A 24340-nucleotide genomic window follows, 5' to 3' on the forward strand; every position below is an offset into this window, starting at 1 on the left:
CATCAAGAAAATACTGCTGGATGATGTGTTTTGGGAGAGAGTGGTTAGCAGCCTTAAACTACTCTCACCAGTAGCATCTGCAATTGCTCAGATTGAAGGAGATGACGCTGTCTTGTCAGATGTTCTCAGGCTTTTTACTGATTTAAAAGAACAAATCAGCATTGCCCTACCCACATCCCTGCTGCTCAAAGCAGAGGAGAAGGCAATTGTTCAATTCATACAGACGCGTCAAGAATTTTGTGTCAAGCCGATTCATGCTGCAGCATACATGCTGGACCCAAAGCATGTTGGGAGACCAATACTTTCTGGAGAACAGATCAACAGCGCTTACAGTGTGATTTCTACCCTCTCACACCATCTCAATCTGGATGTGGGCAAAGTTCTGGGAAGTCTGGCAAAGTTCTCTACCAAGCAAGGTCTTTGGAATGAGGATGGGATATGGGAATCATGCAAGCATATCAGTGCACATACCTGGTGGAAGGGACTTTGTGCATCTGAGGCCCTGTCACCTATTGCATCGGTGATACTCCAAATCCCACCTTCATCAGCGGCCTCTGAACGAAACTGGTCACTTTTTGGGAATACGCATACAAAGGTGCACAACAGGTTGACTAACAAGAGAGTGGAGAAACTGGTGGCTATCCGGGCAAACCTACAACTTATTGAGCCAGATACAGAAGTGTCCACCACACAGCTAGACACTGACACAGAGGGGGAAATGGACACGTCAGAGCCAGAGTCAGAGAATCAGGAGGAGCCATGAGGAGTAGAAGACTCAGAAGACTCATGAGTAGAAGACTCAAAGGGACAAAATAAGGACAAATTACAGGCTAAATAAGCTGACGCTCTTTTTATTTTATTTTAGACGGGTCTTTTTTGTGGGGGTTCAATAAAGTTCAAAATTATAACCTAAATAAAGTTTTGAAAGCCTGTTTTTATTTGTATGGAACAGTATGTCTATTTTGACGACAAAGATAATATAAGGGTCAGAGACAAAAACCATCAGTGTGCAAAAAAACTCAAAATTCCCATAAATTCCCGAAAATTCCCATGGAAAGTTTCCTCTTTTAAAAATTCCCAGAATTTTGCAACCCTAGCCGTCATATAATGTATTATCGTGCAATGTATTACCACAGGATTTTAAATCAATCACGTTAAAAAGCTTTTTAGATCCAGTTACCTGAAATGGAGATATCCTTACTGCTCTTAATTGGTGTATAAAGCAAGTTAGACATTTGGGGGGAGAAATTGGGTATGTAGCGCCACCTATTAGCACCTAAAGAGGGCAGTCAGTGGCTGTAGCGCCACTGGCCGCGCCTCCCATGATATTCAGCGGGGGCGCTAATGGTGGCGTTAGCCTGTTGCGTTGCGCCACCACCGATGACGTCATCGGTGTGCGCAGCGCCCCATTAGCGCCCCGATTGCGATATTTGGTAGTGAACGCCGCTATAGCGCCGTACGCTACCCACGCCCGGTTCACGGGGCCTTGCTGTGCCGGCAGTGGCGCAAGTTAAGGTGGAGGTGCGGGGCGGCCACCTGCCAGCACCTCCGTCCCTGGCCTCCTGACCCCACACCCCCCACCCCCCCCCCGCGGCATTGCCGGCTGTTTCCCGAGAGCCCGGCCCTTCTCCTCGGTGCCGGGCTCTTTTGCCGGCACTCGCAATCGGGGATCGCGCTGTTGCAGGCCCTGCCCCCTTAACAATGGGAGGAAGGCCTGCAGTACCGCAGCGTGACGCTGCGGCACGCTGCGCTGCGATATTCAGTTTCAGCGCCCTAAGAGGGACGCGGAACGCCTCGAGCCTCGCCCCGTCTCCCTCTAGGGGCGCTGAAACTGAATTTCTGACGTTCGTTAATGCTCCGAACGCTTCGCAAAAAATCAGCGCCCAGGCGAACTTGGCGCCACTTTGGTGCCTGAACCCAATTTCTCGGCCTTGGTCTCCTCTCTCTCTCTCCACCACTCACTCCTTCCCCCTCCCCTCACTTTCTGGTTGCTCCTTGTAATTAGCTGGTAGAGTGCGGTTGTACCGTACAAAGCAACATGGCTAGAGTTGCAAAGGTTGGTGTACTGCCACACCATCCTCTCCAATTGCTTTTTTTGAGATTCTGTGGCTGTTTCTGGACCCAAGGCAAGTGCAGACTGTCAGTCTACCTTATTGGTTTTCTTTGAGGATGTAACAAAGGAACTTGATAAGGGTAAGGCAGTGGATGTGGTGTACTTGGGTTTCAGTAAGACCTTTAATACAGTTTCTCTGGAAAGGCCTATACTGAAAACAACGAAAGCAGAATCAGTGGGAACTATTTACAATGGATATGTCATTGGTTGACTGATAGAACCCAGAGGGTGGTGGTACAGAGATTGTGATCAGGCTGGGAGATTGATTCAGTGGGTTCCCACAGGGACCTCATTTATTTAATATCTTCATAAATGACCTGGAGCTCGGAATCACAAGCACAGTTATTACATTTTCAGATGATACAAAGCTAATGAAGGTGGCAGACATCAAAGCTGAACAGAAAAATTACAGGAATATTTGAATATACTTGAGAATTGGGCTGACAGGTGGCAGATATAATTCAATGTACAGAAATGCAAAGTGCTTCACATGGGGATAAAAAATCGAGGAAGGGACTATTACTTAAATGGAAAGAAAATAATGCGCATGGAAAATGAAAGCAATCCAAGGGTCCTAATTGACAATAAATTGAAACTATCGCAACAATGCTCAGTGGCAGTGAATAAAGCAAATCAGAATTTGGGATGTATTAAAAGGGCAACATTGAGCTGAAAATGAGGTAATCCTGCCACTTTATAAATCATTGGTGTGACTGCACTTAGAATACTGTGTACAGTTCTGGTCGCTTGAGCACAGGAAGGATATTGCAGCTATTGAAAGGATACAGAGAGCAGCCAGAATTATTTAGAAAATGGAGGGGTTGGATTATGAGGAACGATTATGCAAATTGGGCATATTCTCACTGGAAAAGAGAACCTTGGTAGGTGATATGATTGCTGCTTTTAGGATTCTAAAGGGCCTAGATAATGTAGACCATGACGAGCTGTTTCACCTTACCTAGAACAGTGGAACTAGAGGACATGCTTGAAGGGGGTAAATTCAAAATTAATCTGTGGAAACAATGGCCTCAATATTAACCCCCCTCCCCATGATGGCCTGGAGAGGGTCAGGGGGTGTTAATAACATAAGAACATAAGGAATAGGAGCAGGAGGAGGCCATTTAGCCCTTCAAGCCTGCTCCGCCATTCAATGAGATCATGGCTGATCTTCTACCTCAACTCCACCTTCCCACACTATCCCCATATCCCTTAATTCCCTTTGTTCCCAAAAATGTATCGACCTCTGTCTTGAATATACTCAACAACTGAGTATCCACAGCTCTCTGGGGTAGAGAATTCCAAAGATTCACAACCCTTTGAGTGAAGACATTTCTCCTCATCTCAGTCCTAAATGGCCTACCTCTGTGACTGTGACCTTGTGTTCTAGATTCCCCAGCCAGGGGAAACATTTTCCCAGCATTAACCCTGTCAAGCCCCTTAAGAATTTTATATGTTTCAATTAGATCACCTCTCATTCTTCTAAACTCTAAGGAATATAGGCCTAGTCTACTCAATCTCTCCTCATAGGGCAATCCTCTCATCCCAGGAACCAGCCTAGTGAACCTTCGCTGCATTCCCTCTAAGGCAAGTATATCTTTTCTTAGGTAAGGAGACCAGAACTGTACACAATACTCCAGGTGTGGCCTCACCACGGCCCTGTATAATTGTAGTAAGACTTCTTTACTCTTATACTCTAATCCCTTTGTAACAAAAGCTGACATACCATTTGCTTTCCTAATTGCTTGTTGTACCTGCATGTTAACTTTCTGTGATTTATGTACAAGGACACCCAGATCCCTCTGAATGCAAACATTTCCTAATCTCTCACCATTCAACAAATATTCTGCTTTTTTGTTTTGAATACGGGGAAAGCATCCCCAATACACCACGCACGTGCCGTCTTTTTTTTGCATCGACGGATATCAGGACGTCCGAGTGTCCCGCCATGGAGAGGAAGGGCACGTAATTAACATATTTAAATCAGACTCCCACAATGCAATTGGGATCCCGATTTGAAATACACTGCTGCTGTGCTAGTTTCCCAGGGGTCGGGAAACCCGGCAGTGAAATGGAGGCGGAAACTGCTGGCTACACAAGGTAAGTGCCTTTTTCACCACTCCTTGTGGGCCAGGAGTTGCAGAAGTGCTCCCCTGGCCCCTCAAGGTAGACTTTGGCCTCTCCCAGCCTCAATCACCAATCTCCCCTACCCCAGCCTTCCCAACATCTCTCTCTCCTCCCTCCTGATTGCTGGGCCTCTCCGACCTCCCGATTACCGAGGACAGTCCCCAAGAGTTCACGGCTCTGGCCTCCTGCCACTGATGTTCCCTCCCAGTTGCAGCCAGACTATCTATTGGGCCAGCTGCCGGGCAGGAAACTGAGCTAAAAACTGTTAATGAGATCATAACGTTAAGTTCGGCAGGTCCTTTACGTGCCCAACCTTGCCGGGTGCTTCGGCCACCTTCGGCCTCCCCCACATCCTCCCCGCAAATATCAAGGCCAATATTTCAGGGAGCAAGTGGTAAATCTATGGAACAGGCTTCCTAGGAAGACAGTGGAAGCAGGTAGTATTGATTCATTCAATTGCAAATTAGATAGTAGATGATTAGTTTGTGACGTGACATGTGGTAAGTGTAGTATGCTTGGGTGGAATAGGTGCCTTTGGACCTATGGTTCCCAAAGCTTTCCACCACTGGAGGGTTATCCATGCTTTTTGCTTGGTTAGTTGCAAACTAATTGATAGCGATTGATTGCTATGATTAATCAACAACTCATAGAATCATTGAATGATTACAGCACAGGAGGCCATTTGGCCCATCGAGCCCATGCCAGCTCTCTGCAAGAGCAACTCAGCTAGTCCCACTCCCCCGCCCTTTCCTTGTAGCCCTGCAAATGTTTTTTCCTTCAGGTACTACCGACCATAGAGCACATATACCAGAGATGCTGTTTACGGAGGTCACGGTCCATCATCAAAGACCCTACCCACCCCAGCCACAGTCTGTTCGCCCTCCTGCCATCTGGGAGATGCTACAGATGCATTCGCACCCGTATGACCAGATTTAGGAACAGCTTCTTTCCCAGGGCTGTCATCCTACTGAACTCCACAAATAAACTCTAAAGCCTGCACATCTGCCAATGCACTTTATTATGGTTATGTTTATGTTAACGTATTACAAGCCAAATGTATGTTGAATGTTTAAATGTCTTAATCTAAATGTACAAAGGGCCAAATTATGATGACAGGTTGCATAGACTAGGCTTGTATTCCCTTGAATATAGAAGACTAAGGGGTGAACTAATTGAGGTGTTCAAGATGATTAAAGGAGTTGACAGTGTAGATCGAGAGAGAAACTATTTCCCCCGGTGGGGGGAGTCCAGAACAAGGGGGCATAACCTTAAAATTAGAGCTAGACCGTTCAGGTGTGGTGTCAGGAAGCACTTTTTCACACAAAGGGTAGAGCAAATCTGGAACTCTATCCCCAACAAGCTGTTGAGGCAAGATCAATTGAAAGTTTCAAGACTAAGAGTGATGGATTCTTGTTGAGTAAGGGTATTAAGGGTTACGGAACCAAGGCAGGTAGATGGAGTTAAGATACTGATCAGCCATGATCTAATTGAATGCCGGAACAGGCTCGAGGGGCTTAATGGCCTCCTCCTGTTCCTATGTTCTCCTTAGAGCAGAGAAGGTTGGGAGATTTACCAGAATGGTATCAGGGATGAAAGACTTCAGTTATGTGGAGAGGTTGGAGAAACTGGGATTGTTTGTTGGTTATAACAACAGAAAATGCTGGAAGCACTCAGCAGGCCAGGCAGCATCCATGGAGAGAGAAACAGAGTTAACGTTTCAGGTCTGGGACCCTTCTTCAGAACTGGAAAAGGCTGGAGATGTAACAGATTTTAAGCAGGTGCAGAGGCAGTGAAACAGAGTCTTGGCAGATATCTGATCGCCTTCTACCATCCTGGTAGTCGCATGATAAAATGATGATGGAGTGCAGAAAAGATTTACAAGAATGGTTCCAGGGATAAGGGACTTCAGTTACGTGGATAGGCTAGAGAATCACAGAATCACAGAAACCCCACAGTGCAGATAGAGGCCATTTCGGCCCATCGAGCCTGCACCGACACATATCCCACCCGATCCCCGTAACCCCTACACCAACACAAATCCCACTCTATCCCCGTAACCCCACGTATTTAATCCCCCTAACACTAAGGGTCAATTTATCATAGCCAATCAACCTAACCCGCACATCTTTGGACTGTGGGAGGAAACCGGAGCACCCGGAGGAAACCCACGCAAACACGGGGAGAATGTGCAAACTCCACACAGACAGTCACCCGAGGCCAGATTCGAACCCGGGTCCCTGGCGCTGTGAGGCAACAGTGCTAACCACTATGCCACCGTGCTGCCCTTGGGGTTGTTCTCCTTAGAGCAGAGAAGGTTGAGAGGAGATTTGATAGAGGTGTTCAAAATCATGAGGGGTCTAGGCAGGGTAGATAGAGAGAAACTGTTCCCATTGGCGGAAGGGCCAAGAACCAGAGGACACAGATTAAAGGGGATTGGCAGAAGAAACAAAGACGACATGAGGAAAAACTTTTTTATGCAACGAGTGGTTAGGATCTGGAATGGACTGTCTGAGAGGGTGGTGGAGGCAGATTCAATTGTGGCTTTCAAAAGGGAATTCATAATCATCATAATCATAATCATCATCAACTTTATTGTCATTGTTAGTGCACAAGTGCAGTACAACGAAATGTAGGCTTGCGGCTCCTGAGAGTGTACATTTAGATTAAGACATTTAAACATTCAACATACATTTGGCTTGTAATACGTTAACATAAACATAACCATAATAAAGTGCATTGGCAGATGTGCAGGCTTTAGAGTTTACCACCAACTCCCTATCCACCCTGAGGACCGCCAGTATACCGCCTTCGAGGCGAATGGGCGCCTATACCACTTCCTTAGGGTCCCCTTCGGTGTCACTAATGGGGTCTCGGTCTTCCAAAGGGAGATGGACCAGATGGTTGACCAGAACGAACTGCAGGCTACATTCCCCTACCTAGATAACGTCACTATCTGCGGCCGCGACCAGCAGGAACATGACGCGAATCTGGAGAAATTCCTCCGTACGGCCCAACGGCTGAACCTCACCTACAATAAGGAGAAATGCGTGTTTAACACCACGCGCCTTGCCATCCTCGGCTGCGTAGTGGAGAACGGAATCATCGGCCCCGACCCAGAAAGAATGCGCCCCCTCATGGAGCTACCCCTCCCCCACTGCCCTAAAGCACTTAGGAGAACCCTGGGGCTTTTCGCCTACTATGCCCAATGGGTACCCAATTACGCGGACAAAGCCAGACCCCTCCTGAAAGCCACTTCCTTCCCCCTCACGGAGGAGGCGTGCGCGGCCTTCTCCCTCATTAAGGGAGACATAGCCAAGGCCACGATGCACGCAGTGGACGAGTCCATCCCCTTTCAGGTGGAGAGCGACGCCTCCGACTTCGCCTTAGCCGCCACCCTAAACCAGGAGGGGAGGCCAGTGGCCTTCTTCTCAAGGACCCTACAGGGCCCCGAGATCCGACATTCGTCGGTCGAGAAAGAGGCCCAGGCGATCGTGGAGGCAGTACGGCGCTGGAGGCACTACCTGGCAGGCAAACGATTTACCCTCCTCACCGACCAGCGTTCGGTGGCTTTCATGTTTAATAACAAGCTGAAGGGCAAAATCAAGAATGACAAGATTTTGAGATGGAGAATCGAGCTCTCCACCTACGATTATGAGATCTTGTACCGGCCAGGCAAGCTGAACGAATCCCCTGATGCCCTTTCACGAATGACATGCGCCAGCGCGCATATCGATAGGCTTCAGACCCTCCACGACCAGCTCTGCCACCCCGGAGTCACCAGACTCTACCATTTCATTAAGGCCCGCAACCTGACCTACTCCATCGAGGAGGTCAGGACCATGACCAGGAACTGCCAGACCTGTGCGGAGTGCAAACCGCACTTCTATAGGCCGGACCGAGCAAGCCTGATCAAGGCCACCCGCCCCTTCGAGCGCCTGAGCATCGACTTTAAGGGGCCCCTCCCGTCCTCTGACCGTAATGTGTACTTCCTCAACATCGTTGATGAGTACTCCCGCTTCCCCTTTGCCTTCCCCTGCCCCGACATGACCAGTAGCACGGTCATTAAGTGCCTGAATGCCCTCTTCGCCTTGTTCGGGTTCCCGAACTATATACACAGCGACCGGGGCTCCTCCTTCATGAGCGAGGAACTCCGGCAATTCCTCCTAGAGAGAGGTATTGCAGCAAGCAGGACCACCAGCTACAACCCCAGAGGTAACGGTCAGGTGGAAAGAGAGAACGCGACGGTATGGAAGGCCGTCCTCTTAGCCTTAAAGTCTAAGGGCCTCCCAACCTCCCGCTGGCAAGAAGTCCTCCCGACAGCGCTGCACTCCATCCGGTCATTACTTTGCACGGCCACTAACACCACCCCCCATGAACGAATGTTCGTTTTCCCCAGGAAGTCGACTACGGGAACCACTCTACCAACCTGGCTGACCGCCCCGGGGCCGGTCTGGCTGCGGAAACACGTGAGGACCCATAAAACGGACCCCCTGGTCGAGAGGGTGAACCTCCTGCACGCCAACCCCCAGTACGCCTACGTGGCGTACCCAGACGGGCGGGAGGACACTGTCTCCCTACGAGACCTCGCACCCTCAGCCGATCCGGAAACACCGCCACCACCCCCCCCAACCTCAGTCCAGGTAGACGGCATGCCGGAACCCCACGAGCCCTCGCCGACCACGCAAACACCAGCATCAACACCGGATAAGGCACCAGCACCGGATAAGGCAACACCACCGCTGCGGCGATCGGAGAGGCTTACGAAGCCTCCGGACAGACTGACCTACCAGAATTGGTAGTACACTTCACCCCGCCGGACTTAATTCTAAACAAGGGGTGAATGTGGTAAACCACGTTCACTATCGTTAGCACTGTTCACCACTGTTCGTTATAACTGTATCACTGACCACTATTGTATCACGGTACGAGGTCGCCTCTTGCCACACTGCTATACCTGGGATGACCACTGCCGACTCCGCCTTGGCTCCACCCACCAGGCCAGGTATAAAGGTGAGCGACTGGCTGGTATTCCTCCTGCTTGGATCGGATCACCCACGAGAGTGGGCTGTTATTTAGTCAATAAAAACCTTTAGTCACCTTCGTAACTCTTCGCCTTTTATTGGAGGAATTGATAGGTATATCACCCTTTTAGGCTCAATATCATTCTGGTGAATCTGTGCTGCACCCCCTCCAAGGCCAATATATCCTTCCTGAGGTGCAGTGCCCAGAAATGAATGCAGTTACTCCAGATAGTGGTCCAAGCAGAGGAGCAATGCCAGGGGAGGGAATGAGGGGGTTTGGGGGGCGGGGACACTAACTCCTGGGTTGTGTCGGAGGGAGAGGGGGAGGCTAATAACTCCTGCCACATTCACACGATTTTATTTTATTCCAGCACATCAAAAATGTATTTTTTTACGACAAATATATATTTCGTTTTATAGGATCTCCTGCTTTTCTAAGTTTCAAATTGTCTGTTTTCTCTCGTTCCGATCTCCGACGTTTACCACTGCCATTAAAAACCTCTCTGACTGCTCGGAAGAGAGAGAGGAACAATGGATTAAACAGCACTTTCACTTTCTCAGAAAAAAACAACTTGTGGCATTGTGACATCATCATGGCATGATGCAACACATTCATCAGAAGGTTATCTGTGCAACCGACCCCTGAGAAACAGAGCCATACTGCAGCCTGTATCTCAGTATCTGCTCTCTCTCTCCCTCTCTCTCCCTCCCTGTCTCTTCTGTATCTCTGTATCTGCTCTTTCTCTCGCTTTCTCTGCTTTATCTCTGTAGCTGCTCTTTCTCACCCGACTCTACTGTATCTCTCGCTTCTGTCTGCTTCTCTCTGTCTCTGTCTCTCTGTGCCTCTTTCCTCTGTGCCCTTGGTGTGTCTTTCTCCTTTGTCAGTGACTCGGTGTTCTAACTCTCCTTTCCCTCTGCTCTTTCTCTGTCTCCCATTTTCTCACTGTGCCTTCCTTTACGCATTCTCTCTCTGCTCTGTAGCTGCTCTTTCCCTTGTTGTCTCTATTTGCTCTCTTTCTCTTGCTGTCTGCTTCCTCTCTGTCTTTCTCCATCCTTGTTCTGTGTGCCTTCTGTTTTTGTGTCTCTTTCTCTCGCCTCTGTTTATTTCTCTCTTCCGCTTGTGTCTGTTCCTCTGTCTGTCTGTGTCCTTGGTGTGTCTTTCTCCTTTGTCAGTGACTCAGTGTTCTCGCTCTCCTTTCCCTCTGCTCTTTTTCTGTCTCCATTTTCTCACTGTGCCTTTCTTTTCAGTACATACATTCTCTCTCTAACTTTCTCTTTTCCTCAGCTGTTTTTATGATTCCCTATCCTTTCAAGCTATACCTGTTTTTCTCTGCTTTCCCTATAGAACTCACTCCAGACACCGACTATCCTCTATAGAACTCACTCCAGTCACCGACTATCCTCTATAGAACTCGCTCCAGACAACGACTATCCTCTATAGAACTCACTCTAGACACCGACTGTCCTCTATAGAACTCACTCCAGACACCGACTATCTCTAATAATCTTGCTCCAGACACCGACTATCCTCTATGGATCTCACTCCAGACACTCACTATCCTCTATATAAACTAACTCAAAACCTATTATCCTCTTTGTAACTTACTGCAGACACTTTCTCCTTTTTAACTCACTCCAGACACCCATGACTCATGAGCCCTCAGCTTTTCACTGTATTTATTAATTAGGGATGAAGGAATAGAGCGTTGTGTAGCTGAGTGCGAATATGACCCTAAGTTAGGAGGGACAGTAAGTAGTGCAGATGGGAGCAGGAAGTTGCAAAAGGACATTGATAAATTAAGTGAGTGCACAAAACTGGCAGATGGAGTTCAATGTGGCCAAATGTGAAGTCATCCACTTTGGACCTAAGAAAGATAAACAAGAGTTTTTTCTAAATGATCGGAAACTAGGAACTGTAGAGGAGCAAAGAGATTTGGAAGTTCAAGGACACAAATCAATTAAAGCTAGTGCACAGGTACAAAAAGCAATCAAAAAGGCTAATGGAGTGTTAGCCTTTATCTCAAGGGAGCTGGAATATAATGGGGAGGAAGTGAGTTGTCCTCTGTCTAACTCACTCCAAACACCTACTATCCCCTGTGTAACTCACTCCAAACACCCACAGAGCACATTTAATCTATTAAGTGAATCCCAATTGTCCCACTTTTATCTACGGTCCCAACATTGCTGAGAAAGGCGGCAATGCACAGACTTTCAAGCCAGAGAAATGAGCAGGTCTCCCGGTCTAGAGGAACCCCCACTCAAGCCCCAACCAGCGACCAAATTTCACCCTTTCAACATGCTGCTGATTTTGACATGTGATCCTCTATGTAACTCATTTCCAGTTCCAGGTACCTATTAGTACAGACACTTGCTCCTCCCTGTATCCTCAGTGTTGAAATTAAAGCTCATCGCACTGTCTCCCACTCTGACTTACTCTTTCCCAGCACCTCAAAACAGTAGAACTCGTTACCTCCCTCAATATTCCTTTTCCCCTACAATCTGCAGGGTTTTAAATCCCAAGTATGGTGCCATCTAAACACGATTTCCTCTTTCAACCTAACCTTTCCTACTACTTTTCACAACCTTAGCGGTGTCCTGCACTCTGGGTCGTGGCTCATCACCGTAGCTGCTCATAAAGTATTGTGATGATATTCATGCTCACTGGCATGTTGTATATTTTTCTTATATTTCTATTTATATTGCAGCTCATCATGTTGTCCACGTGTCCTAGTGCTGTGACTGATATGCAGGGAAATATAGCGGCCATTTTGTGCCAGGAACACCCCACAGACACCATGGTGTTTAGTTTTGTCCTTCCCTCTTTGAGACATCTTTCTGTGCCGGAGGAGAGCTACAGAAATGTTCTTTGTTGCTCTGATGATAGGCTAATTAATCTGCTTTGGGTTTTTTGGTGATGTTGGTTGAGTGATAAATGTTCAAATAGTGCCACAGGATCTTTTAAGTCCACCTGAACAGGTAGATGGTGATGTGGCTTAATGTCTTGTATGAAAGCTGGCACCTCTGACAGTGTAGCATTCCCTCAGTACTGCACTGGATTGTCAGCCTAGATTATACCCGGTGTGGACTTCAAGCCCTCTGACCAAGAGGCAAAGCTCCTACCCAACTGAGCCAAACTGACACATTTCATTCAGTTATCTTTTAGATAAACTCTATGGCACACTTTGCTTTCCTGGTGACTAAAGAAACATCTTGCATTTATATAGCGTCTTTCATGACATCAAAACATCCAAATCGCTTTACAGCCAATGAAGTACTTTTTAAAAAGGCAGCCACTGTTGTAATGTAGGAAACATGGCAGCCAATTTGTGCACAGCAAGGTCCCACAAACAGCAATGAGCTAAATTGCCAGATAACCTGTTTTGGTGGTGTTGGTTGAGAGATAAATGTTGGCTAGGACCCCGGGAGAACTCCCCTGCTCTTCTCCGAAAAGTGCTGCGGGATATTTTACACCACCTGAGAGGTCAGACAGGGCCTCGCTTTCTGAAGGATGGGACCTCCAACAGCGCAGCACTCCCTCAGCACTGCACTGAAGCGTTGGCCTAGATTTTTGTGCTCAAGTCACGGGAGTGGAGCTTGAATCCACAACCGTCTGGCCCTGAGGCAAGTGTGCTACCACTGAGCCACAGCTGAAATGACACACTAAAAGACACCTGCCAAATCTTACTCAGTTGGGAGCGGGGTTCAGTCATTTATGTTTTAATTTGATGTATCTCAATAACAGCCCTGTGTGGTCGAAAGGGTTTGTGATCAGCCTCACTCTGTTTTATCATAAATTTCACCAGGAATCCTGTCAGCTGTGGCAAAACAGCATTTCATTTTACTTAAGGTCCGAGGACAGTAATTGGCCTTAGCTTCCATTAGGCTTCAGTACAATACGCAGTGGTTTAAAATAAGGCATCCTTGAGTGTACTTGCTAAGCTTATCAGCTGTGTTATATAACCTGACACCAACTACCAGCCTTAATCTTTAAATCAGAACCCACAGATTGGCACAGTATAATCATGGACGCAAGCAGAGATTTAACTTTAATTATAAAAATAGACATTACGTCTGAACGTGGTAAGGCACTGCATTCTGCAGTGATATATCTGTTAATGGCGCTTTAAATGGTGCATTCAGAACTCAAAAGCAGGTTTCAGAGAATCATGACATTCTTCTGATTTGTCCCTCCCTCAATATAAAATGTCTGTCACACATAGTCCCCCATTACAAAAAATATTAGAATTTCTACATCAAGAGGGGGGAGTACAACATTAAGATTGTTAAGCAGCAATCCTCTGGGAAAAAAAATCCAATATAAATTAAAATAGATGAAATCCTACCCCCCCCCCCCCCCCCCCACCCCCCGGACTCACCTGGGCTTCTTTGCTTAGGTTGGAACTCCTGATGTAGACTCGCTGCATCCTTCGCCGCATCCCCAGGCATTGTCGAGCTGGATCTCAGGATTAATGCTGAGGATTCATTTAGGCGGAGCAGCCAGCTTGTGTTGTTTGGTATCCCTCCACCTCGTCCTCACCAATGCTGCCGAGTTGGGGGAGGGAGTGGGGGGGGCGGGTGGTGAGAGAGCAAACGTGTGCTGGGTGCTGCGTGTGTGTTTGTGTGCGTGCTTGGGACTGAGAGTGCGCTGCACCAGCATCCCTTCTGACAGTGCACTGTACTGTACTTAGCTGTGTCATGCTAGATGATGTCAGCAGGATTCAGGAGAAAATCAGGGCGTGTACCAGGCACTGCAGAGCTAGAGAGAGAGAGAGAGAAAGAGAGAGCTCAATACTGCAGAAAATAAGGCCACTTTTCCAGCACCTGTGCCATATTGCATCACCCAGTCCTTTTTTTTCCATTTAAAGATAAACCATATTTTGCTCTGCTTTCTACAAGCCTATTTCAAGCTTTGTTGGATGTTCATGCTTCACCCTTCATTAAATATTCATTTAGATTCAAGCAGTGTCTTTTTAATACATCAGCAGGGGTGTCACCAGCAATAATCACCAAGGCACAAAGACCATCAATGAGGCAGCTGGGAACGGGGGAGGAGAGACAGGGTGGTTGGGGCGGGGGGGGGGGGATTTATCTTTTAAAGTGAAAAAATATATAATTAATCCCTGCCTGGGTAATAACTGAAAGGGATGATTCAATTGGAAAGGAAACTGCAAACGTCAGAAATCGGAAATAAAATATTTTTAAATGCTCAGCAGGTCTGCCAGCGACTGGAAAGAGGCGAGCTGGGTTAACGTTTCAGGCAGGCATCCTTCGCCTGACGCACACTCAAAAAATTAATCCGCCTTTTCAGACTCTGTACATCCTTAGCACTTTTTATTTTAATTAGAAAGCCGTCGGGCAGAATTTCTAGGATAGTGAGTGCAAAACATGTAAGGACAATACACGAAAGGCAGGGGCTGAGCTTGTGTCAGAGGGGTTGTACCTGTTCATGTGTGAACAGGGGGCAGTGGGTTATTTCTGTTCTCTTCAAACCCTCATTATAAAATGTTAACAACAACAACTTGCATTTATATAGCGCCTTTAACATAGTAAAACTTCCCAAGGAGCTTCACAGGAGCGTATCAATCAAAGCAGGGGAGGCCAATATTTATCCCTCAACTAATGCCGCTAAAACAGATTCTCTGGTCATTTATCTCAGTACTGTCTGTGAGATCTTACTGTGCGTGAATTGGTGTTTACAACAGTGACTTCACTTCAAAATTACATCATTAGCTGTGAAGCACTGTGGGATATCATAAGGTCGTGAAAGGCGCTATGTAAATGCAAGTTCTTTCATAAATTCAGAAAAACAAAACAAAATGGATTCTGTTAGTTACCAACTCCATTCCCTCCCACTCCAACATCCACCCTCGCTACTTACCTCATATCCAAAATCTATGTTTCTTTTTCCTCTTTCTCCCCTCCTCCCTGGGTTATGGCTCAATGGCACTGGCATCTGCCCAGTACATTGCCTATTCTTCATGAGGCAGACTGCATGATGAGTGTCAGTGGGATATTTGACCATGGGGGGTTTGCAGCCGAGCCTGATCCTGTCCAGCATCTGTGAGTGTGCATTTCTAACGAGAGTCACTGGATAGGAACCCTGCCTGATTTTTCCAGCCCTGGGAACTTCCTTTTTAAAAAAAAATAATTATCAGAATGTGGATGTCGCTGAAAAGGCTGGTTTTTATTGCCCATCCCTAGTTGCCCTTGAGAAAGTGATGATAGGCCTTCTTGAACCGCTGAAGTCAATGTGGCGAAGGTGCTCCGATAATACTGTTAGGTTATGAGTTCCAGGATTTTGACCTAGCGACGATAAAGGAATGGCGATACATGTCCAAGTCAGGATGTGACTTGGAGGGGAACTTGGAGGTGATGGTGTTTCCATGCGCCTGTTATCCTTCCCCTTCGAGGTAATGGAAGTCATGGGATTGAGAGTTGCTGCCGAAGAAACCTAGGTGAGTTGATACAGTGTACCCTATAGATTGTGCACACTATAAGACTCAGTACCATGCTAGCCACCAGGAAGTTTCCAACCAAATTATGTTTGTTAAATAGAACCATTGTTTTGAGGGTTTTAAATTCTTCTATTTTTCCTTTGTCAGTACCTCCTGCAGCTGAGAGGTAGAGCGGCAGGTCCAATGTTTCTGCCAATTACTCCCTTCAGCTGACCACTGGAGGATATTTTTTTTTGTTCTCAGGATGTTGCTGATAAGGCTGGCATTTATTGCCCATCCCTAGCTGCCCAGGTTTGATACAACTGAGTGGCTTGCTAGGTCACTTAGAAGGCAGTTAGGAGTCAACCATATGTGTGGGGCTGGATCAGCTCCGATGGACGGGTCACATTGTCTGCGTGCTCGATACGAGACTCCCAAAACAAGCGCTCTACTCGGAGCTCCGGCACGGCAAGAGAGCCCCAGGTGGGCAGAGGAAACGCTTCAAGGACACCCTCAAAGCCTCCTTGGAAAAAGTGTACCATCCCTACCGACACCTGGGAATCCCTGGCCCAAGACCGCACAAAGTGGAGGAGAAGCATCCGGGAAGGCGCCAAACACCAAGTCTCTTGGTCAGGATCAAGGCTTGCATGTCGTCGTGAAGCAGGCAGAGGATGGTGACAAACTTTTGAGGGCAGCTGAATTTGAGGAGGGCACTCATGGTTGACAGTGTCGAAGGCCTTTGTGAGATCAAAGAAGGCCATGTGCAGCGGTTGGTGCTGTTCCCTGCATTTCTCTTGTAATTGACGCGCGGAGAAGATCATGTTCATTGTGCTCACTGGCGGCAGCAGCGAGAGCGGCCCTCGGTGGAGACTGAGCGGGGAGACCGAGGAGTTTAAGAGCGGGGAGAGAGAGCGGCCCAGACTCACCGGCAGCAGCGAGAGTGGCCCTCGGTGGAGACTGAGCGCGGAGACTGAGGAGTTTAAGAGCGGGGAGAGAGAGCGGCCCAGACTCACCGGCGGCAGCAGCGAGAAGTAAAAAGTAATCTAAGTGTGACGTTACCAGAAAGCAGGTAAGTGATTGGCTGGTGAGTATTTCTCCCCTTCTCACTTTTTCCAGACTTAATTTTTGTGGTTTATAGTTTCTAGGGTCTCTGTTGTGTAGCGGGGAGTGCTAGTAAACAAGGGCCATTGAGTATATAATTTAATTGTAGTGTAATTAGTGGTATTGATTTGATTTAATTTAATTTGAATTAATTAAAGGGTAAGTCATGGCAGCACAGCTCAGCCCCGTGGCATACTCCTCCTACACTATGTGGGAAAAAAGCTGAATATAAGGAGTTAGGAGGTAAATTTAAAAATAGGACCTCAAAGGTAGTAATCTCAGGATTGCTACCAGTTCCACATGCTAGTCAAGTAGAAATAGAAGGATATTTCAGATGAATACGTGGCTAGAGGAATGGTGCAATGGGGAGGGATTCAAATTCCTGGGACATTGGAACCGGTTCTCGGGGAGGTGGGACTAGTATAAAATGGACGGTTTGCACCTGGGCGGGACCAGGACCGATGTCCTAGTGGCGTGTTTGCTAGTGCTGTTGGGGAGGGTTTAAACTAAAATGGCAGGGGGTTGGGAACCTGTGCAGGGAGACAGAGGAAAGGGAAGCAAGGATAGAAACAAAAGACAGGAAGGAGAAAAGCAAAAGTGGAAGGCAGAGAAACCAAGGGTGTAAATCAAACAGGGCCACAGTAAATAATAATTCTAAAAGGACTAAGAGTGTTAAAAAATCAAGCCTGAAGGCTTTGTGTCTTAATGCGAGGAGCATTCATAATAAGGTGGATGAATTAGCTGTGCAAATAGATGTAAACGGATATGATATATTTGGGATTACGGAGACATGGCTCCAAGGTGACCAAGACTGGGAATTACACATCCAGGGGTATTCAATATTCAGGACAGACAGGGAAAAAAGGAAAAGGAGGTGGGGTAGCATTGCTGGTTAAAGAGGAGATTAACACAATAGTAAGGAAGGATATTAGCTCTGATGATGTGGAATCTGTATGGGCAGAGCTGAGAAATACCATGGGGCAGAAAACGTTAGTGGGAGTTGTATACAGACCCCCAAACAGTAATGCTGAGGTTGGGGATGGCATTAAATGGGAAATTAGAGACGCGTGCAATAAGGGCACAGCAGTTATCTTAAGGCTAAGGGTATCAAGGGATATGGGGAGAAAGCAGGGACAGGGTACTGAATTTGGATGATCAGCCATAATCACATTGCATGGTGGAGCAGGCTTGAGGGGCTGAATGGCCTACTCCTGCTCCTATCTTCTATGTTTCTATGTGACTTTAATCTACATATAGATTGGGCTAACCAAATTAGTAACAATACTGTGGAGGAGGAATTCCTAGCGTGTATACGGGATGGTTTCCTGGACCAATATGTCGAGGAACCAACTAGAGGTCAGGCCATCTTAGACTGGGTATTAAGTAATGAGAAAGGATCAATTAGCAATCTTGTTGTGCGAGGCCCCTTGGAGAGGAGCGATCATAATATGATAGAATTCTTCACTAAGATGGAGAGTGAAGTAGTTGACTCAGAGACTAGGGTCCTGAATTTAAATAAAGGAAACTACGATGGTATGAGGCACGAGTTGGCTAGGATGCATTGGGGAACATTACTTAAAGGGTAGACAGTGGATAGGCAATGGCAAACATTTAAGGATCACATGGGTGAACTACAGAATTTGTTCATCCCTGTTTGGCATAAAAATAAAACAAAAAAGGTGACTCAACCGTGGCTAACAAGGGAAATTAGGGATAGCATAAGATCCAAGGAGAGGACATATAATTTGTCCAGAAAAAGCAGCAAACCTGAGGATTGGGAGTTTAGGATTCAGCAAAGGAGGACAAAGGGATTAAGTAAGAGGGGGGAAATAGAGTATGAGAGTAAGCTTGCAGGGAACATAAAAACTGACTGTAAAAGCTTCTATAGATATGAGAAGAGAAAAAGATTGGTGAAGTCAAGCGTAGGTCCCTTGCAGTCAGAATCAGGGGAATTTATAATGGGGAACAAAGAAATGGCAAACCAATTAAATACATACTTTAGTTCTTTCTTCACAAAGGAGGACACAAATAACCTCCCAGAGATATCGGGGAACATAAGGTTTAATGAGAGGGAGGAATTGAATGAAATCAGTATTTGTAGGGAAATGGTGTTAGGGAAATTGATGGGAATGAAGGCCGATAAATCCCCAGGACCTGATAATCTACATCCTAGGGTACTTAAGGAAGTGGCCCTAGAAATAGTAGATGCATTGTTGGTCATCTTCCAAAATTCTGTAGACTCTGGAATAGTTGGATTGGAGGATAGCTAATGTAATCCCACTATTTAAAAAAGGTAGTAGAGAGAAAACGGGGAATTATAGACCGGTAAGTCTGACATTGGTAGTGAGGAAAATGCTAGAGTCCATTATAAAAGATGTAATAGCAGAGCACTTGGAAAACAGTGACAGAATCGGACAATGTCAACATGGATTTACAAAAGGTAAATCATGCTTGACTAATCTACTGGAATTTTTTGAGGATGTAACTGGTAGAATAGATAAGGGAGAACCAGTGGATGTGGTGTATTTGGACTTTCAGAAGGCTTTCGATAAGGTCCCGCATAAGAGATTAGCGTGTAAAGTTAAAGCACATGGGATTGGGGGTAAGGTATAGTCTTGGATAGAGAACTGGTTGGCAGACAGGAAGCAGAGTTGGAATAAACGGGTCTTTTTCCGAGTGGCAGGCAGTGACTAGTGGGGTACCGCAGGGATAGGTGCTAGGACCCCAGCTATTCACAATATATATTAATGATCTAGACGAGGGAACTAGATGTAATATCTCCAAGTTTGCAGACGATACAAAGCTGGGTGGGCATGTGTGCTGTGAGGAGGATACAGAGAAACTCCAGTATGATTTGGACAGGTTGGGTGATTGGGCAGATGCATGGCAAATGCAGTATAATGTGGATAAATGCGAGGTTATCCATTTCAGTGGCAAAAACAGGAAGACAGATTATTATCTGAATGGCAATAGATTGGGAAAAGGGGAAGTGCAACGAGACCTGGGTGTCCTTGTGCACCAGTCACTGAAGGTAAGCATGCAGGTGCAGCAGGCGGTTAAGAAGGCAAATGGTATGTTGGCCTTCATAGCGAGAGGATTCGAGTACAGGAGCAAGGATGTCTTGCTGCAGTTGTACAGAGCCTTGGTGAGACCACACCTTGAGTATTGTGTGCAGTTTTGGTCGCCTTATTTGAGGATGTTCTTGCCATGGAGAGAGTGCAGCGAAGATTCACCAGACTGATACCTGGGATGGCAGAAATGACGTATGAGGAGAGATTGGGTCGATTAGGCTTATATTCGCTAGAGTTTAGAAGAATGAGAGGGGATTTCATTGAAACTTATAAAATTCTAACAGGACTAGACAGACTAGATGCAGGAAGGATGTTCCCGATGGCGGGGGAGTCCAGAACCAGGGGTCATAGTCTAAGGATAAGGGGTAAGCCATTTAGGACTGAGATGAGGAGGAATTTCTTCACCCAGAGAGTGGTGAACCGGTGGAATTCTGTACCACACAAGCCAGTTGAGGCCAATTCATTAAATATATTCAAGAAGGAGTGAGATATATTTCTTAAGGCTAAAGGGATCAAGGGATATGGGGAGAAAGCAGGGACAGGGTACTGAATTTGGATGATCAGCCATGATCTCATTAAATGGCGGAACAGGCTCGAGGGGCCGAATGCCCTACTCCTGCCCCTATCTTCTATGTTTCTATGAATCCACATTGCGACTCTGGGAGGAGGTCTTCGGCCACTGGGAGAAGGCGATTGAGGAGGATTCTTGCGATGACTTTCCCTGTGGCAGTCAGCAGGGAAACTCCTCTGCAATTACCGCAGTCGGACTTGTCACCTTTCTTGAAGATGGTCACAATTACGATGTCTCTGAGATCCCCTGGCATGCTCTCCTCCTGCCAGATAAGAAAAATGAGTTAATGAATTTGCGCCAGTAGTGCTTTTCCACCATGCTTTAGTGCCTCGGCAGTGATTCCATCTGCTCCTGAGGCCTTGTTGTTCTTCAGTTGTCGGATTATCTTTTCAACCTCATGCCGGGCTGGGGTTGTGCTGAGATGGTGGCGGGTAGCATGCTGCGGGATGGAATTGAGGACACTTGCGTCGAAGACAGAGTCTCGGTTAAGGAGATCTTCAAAGTGCTCCTTCCAGCGGGCACTGAGTGCCTCTCTGTCCTTGATGAGTACCTCTCCGTTCTTGGCCCACAGTGGGGTAGGACCTTGGCTGCTTGGGCCATAGATTCACTCCCTCCACCACCGGCATACCGTGGCCACAGTGTATACCATCAACAAGATGCACTGCAGCAACTCACCAAGGCTTCTTCGGCAGCACCTCCCAAACCCGTGACCTCTTCCACCTAGAAGGACAAGGGCAGCAGGCGCATGGGAACACCACCCCCTCCAAGTTCCCCTCCAAGTCACACACCATCCTGACTTAGAAGTATATCGCCGGTCCTTTATCGTCGCTGGGTCAAAATCCTGGAACTCCCTCCCTAACAGCACTGTGGGAGTACCTTCACCACACAGAGTGCAGCGGTTCAAGAAGGCGGCTCACCACCATCTTCCCAAGGGCAATTAGGGATGGACAATAAATTCTGGCCTTGCCAGCAATGCCCACATCCCATAATCGGATTTTTTTTTTAAATTCTCCACATTATATTCCATTTGCCATGTTCTTGTCCACTCACTTAGCCTGTCTATATCCCCTTGAAGCCTCCTTGCATCCTCCTCACAACTTGCATTCCCACCCAGCTTTGTATCATCAGCAAACTTGGATATATTACATTTGGTCCCCTCATTCAAATCATTGATGTAGATTGTGAATAGCTGAGGCCCAAGCACTGATCCTTGCAGTACCCCAATAGTTACAGCCTGCCAACCCGAAAATGACCCGTTTATTCCTACTCTCTGTTTTCTGTCCGTGAACCAATTCTCAATCCATACTAGTATATGACCCCCAATCCCAGGAGCCCTAATTTAGTTTAATAACCTCTTGTTTGGCACCTTATCGAATGCCTTCTGAAAATCCAAATATACCACATTATCTATTCTGCTAGTTACAACCTCAAAAAACTCTAATACATTTGTCAAACACAATTTCCCTTTCATAAATACATGTTGACTCTGCCCAATCCTATTATTATTTTCTAAGTGCCCTGTTACCACATCCTTAATAATAGATTCTAGCATTTTCCCTACTACTGATATCAGGCTAACTGGTCTGTAGTTCCCCGTTTTCTCTCTCCCTCCTTTCTTAAATAGTGGGGTTACATTTGCTCCCTTCCAATCCACGGGAACCATTCTAGAATCTATGGAATTTTGGAAGATGACAACCAATGCATCCACTATCTCTATAGCCAACTCTTTCAAAACCCTAGGATGTAGGGCATCAGGTCCAGCGGATTTATTGGCTTTCAATCCCATTAATTTCACCAGTACTACTTTTTTACTAATACTAATTTCTTTCACTTCCTCATTCTCACTCGACCCTTGGTTCTCCACTATTTTCAGGAAGTATTTTGTGTCTTCATCCATGAAGACAAACACAAAGTATTTGTTTAATTTCTCTGCCATTTCCTTATTCCCAATTATAATTTCTCCTGTCTCAGCCTGTAAGGGACCTACATTTACTTTGGCTTATCTTTTCCTTTTTACATACCTATAGAAGCTTTTACAGTCTGGTTTTATGTCTCTCGCTAGTTTACTCTCATATTCTATTTTCCCTTTCTTTATCAATTTCTTGGTCCTCCTTTGCTGAATTCTAAAATCCTCCCAATCCTCAGGCTTACTATTGTTTTTGGCAGCATTATAAGCCGCTTCCTTTGATCTAATACTATCTTTAACTTCTCTTGTTAGCCACGGTTGGACCACTTTTCCTGTGGGGTTTTTGTGTCTTAAAGGAATGTATATTTGTTGTAAATTATGTATTAATGCTTTAAATGCTAGCCATTGCTCGTCCACTGTCATACCTTTTAATGTAGTTTCCCAATCTACCTTAGCCAACTCACCCCTCATACCTACGTAGTTTGCTTTGTTTAGATTTAAGACCCTAGTTTCGGATTTAACTAAGTCACTTTCAAACTCAATATAAAATCCTATCATATTATGGTCACTCTTCCCTAAAGGCCCCTTTACTACAAGGTCATTAATTAACTCTTTCTCGTTGCACAATACTAGATCTAAAATAGCCTTTTCCCTATTTGGTTCCTTAACATACTGATCTAGAAAACTATTAGTTACAGCATGGGTTAGATAGAGAATAAAGCTCCCTCTACACTGTCGCATCAAACACGCCGAGGGCAGGTACAGCACGGGTTAGATCCCTTTACACTGCTCCAACAATGTTAGGTAGTGTATGATTCGCAAAATTTCCACATTTCCCCCAAAGGTTATTAATAAAAGGGACCCTGCGTGGACATTTTAATGAAAAGGGTACCCAAAGATGGCGTCCGCACCTCGTGGCCAAAAGCCTGCAAGATTTTAAAAGCTTGGACTCTGTGGCACAAGCAGCTTTTGGGGAAATCGAAACCTAAGCTGCAGTTTCTATGAAGAAGAACTTTTGTATTTTGAAAAGCAGACAGCAGGACTCTGAATTATGCATTAAGCCAAATCGTAGACAGACCAAAACCAGTTAGGCCTATACTTGAGGCCATCAAGTTGTTGGCAAAAATAATCGGAAACAGCTTAAGGAAGCCATCGAGGCTGGACAGGCCGATTAAAATACATTAATAACAATACAGCTCAGACATCAGGCCAGTAGGTGCGATCACCGGCCATCTAAAAACAGTTAGTTTAGATTGCTACAATTATTTAAACTAGCCCGCCAAGATTGGGACAATGAACTAACCTGATTTGGCACGCAGATAAGGGTTTTCGTGAGGAGTATAACTGAAGGCCCCGGGTAGCAATCTCTCTCTGCTCTCTTGCTCTTGACTCTGCTCTCGTGGCTCCGGCCTCTTGGGCTGCCGCTTGTACTCGTGCCCTGGCCTCGTGGCGGGTTCTCTCCCCGTAGCAGATTTTCAGTAGCCAGTTACACCATACCAACTGCAAGGAAGGGGAACGAGACCCAAATCCATAGCCATCCAGGATGCCCAGGCCGCAGAAAGGGGCGAGACGAAGTCGAGCAGGTAGCCCAGGACTTGTATAGTAGTCCGGCAAGACGAGACGAGTGGAGACGAAGAAGACAATAATAACTCGATAAGGGCAGAGCAGGGCAGCGAAAAATGTATCGATAAGTAAACCAAGCGCCTAGTTATAAGCTGGCACTTGGGAAGACAAGTATCTCGTTAAACACTGCGAAAACGCAGGTGGCCACGCCACGACGAATACACTGGCGTTCTTAAGCTTGGGTAGGAAAATCTAGGCAGTTAAAACTGCCAACTGCCCTGCAGGCACGACGGTGCCGCCAACGACCACCCGAAGGAGAAGAAGAGGAGAACCCATCGCGACAAGACGACGACGGCAGCGGAGGGGAGAAGGTGTGTCGCAGTAGCAGACCCAGCACCGCACCCCTGAAGACCACGTGGCGACGGGGTACCTAGAA

At 46.6% G+C, this 24340-nt stretch overlaps 1 protein-coding gene across 1 annotated transcript in view; it reads right to left on the minus strand.

The window, feature by feature from the left end:
* Positions 1-13825, minus strand: part of LOC147114695 (uncharacterized) — an 89362-nt gene extending 75537 nt beyond the window's left edge. The window contains exon 1 of the mRNA XM_085992546.1: positions 13635-13825. Within this exon, the coding sequence (XP_085848672.1) occupies positions 13635-13704 (70 nt within the window). The 5' untranslated portion in view covers positions 13705-13825. The remainder of the gene's footprint in view (positions 1-13634) is intronic.
* Between the last annotated feature and the right edge of the window lie 10515 nt (positions 13826-24340).

The sequence above is a fragment of the Somniosus microcephalus genome, chromosome 7 (assembly GCF_052327205.1).
Source record: "Somniosus microcephalus isolate GS21.2 chromosome 7, FLI_Smic_1.0, whole genome shotgun sequence".
NCBI lineage: Eukaryota > Metazoa > Chordata > Chondrichthyes > Squaliformes > Somniosidae > Somniosus > Somniosus microcephalus.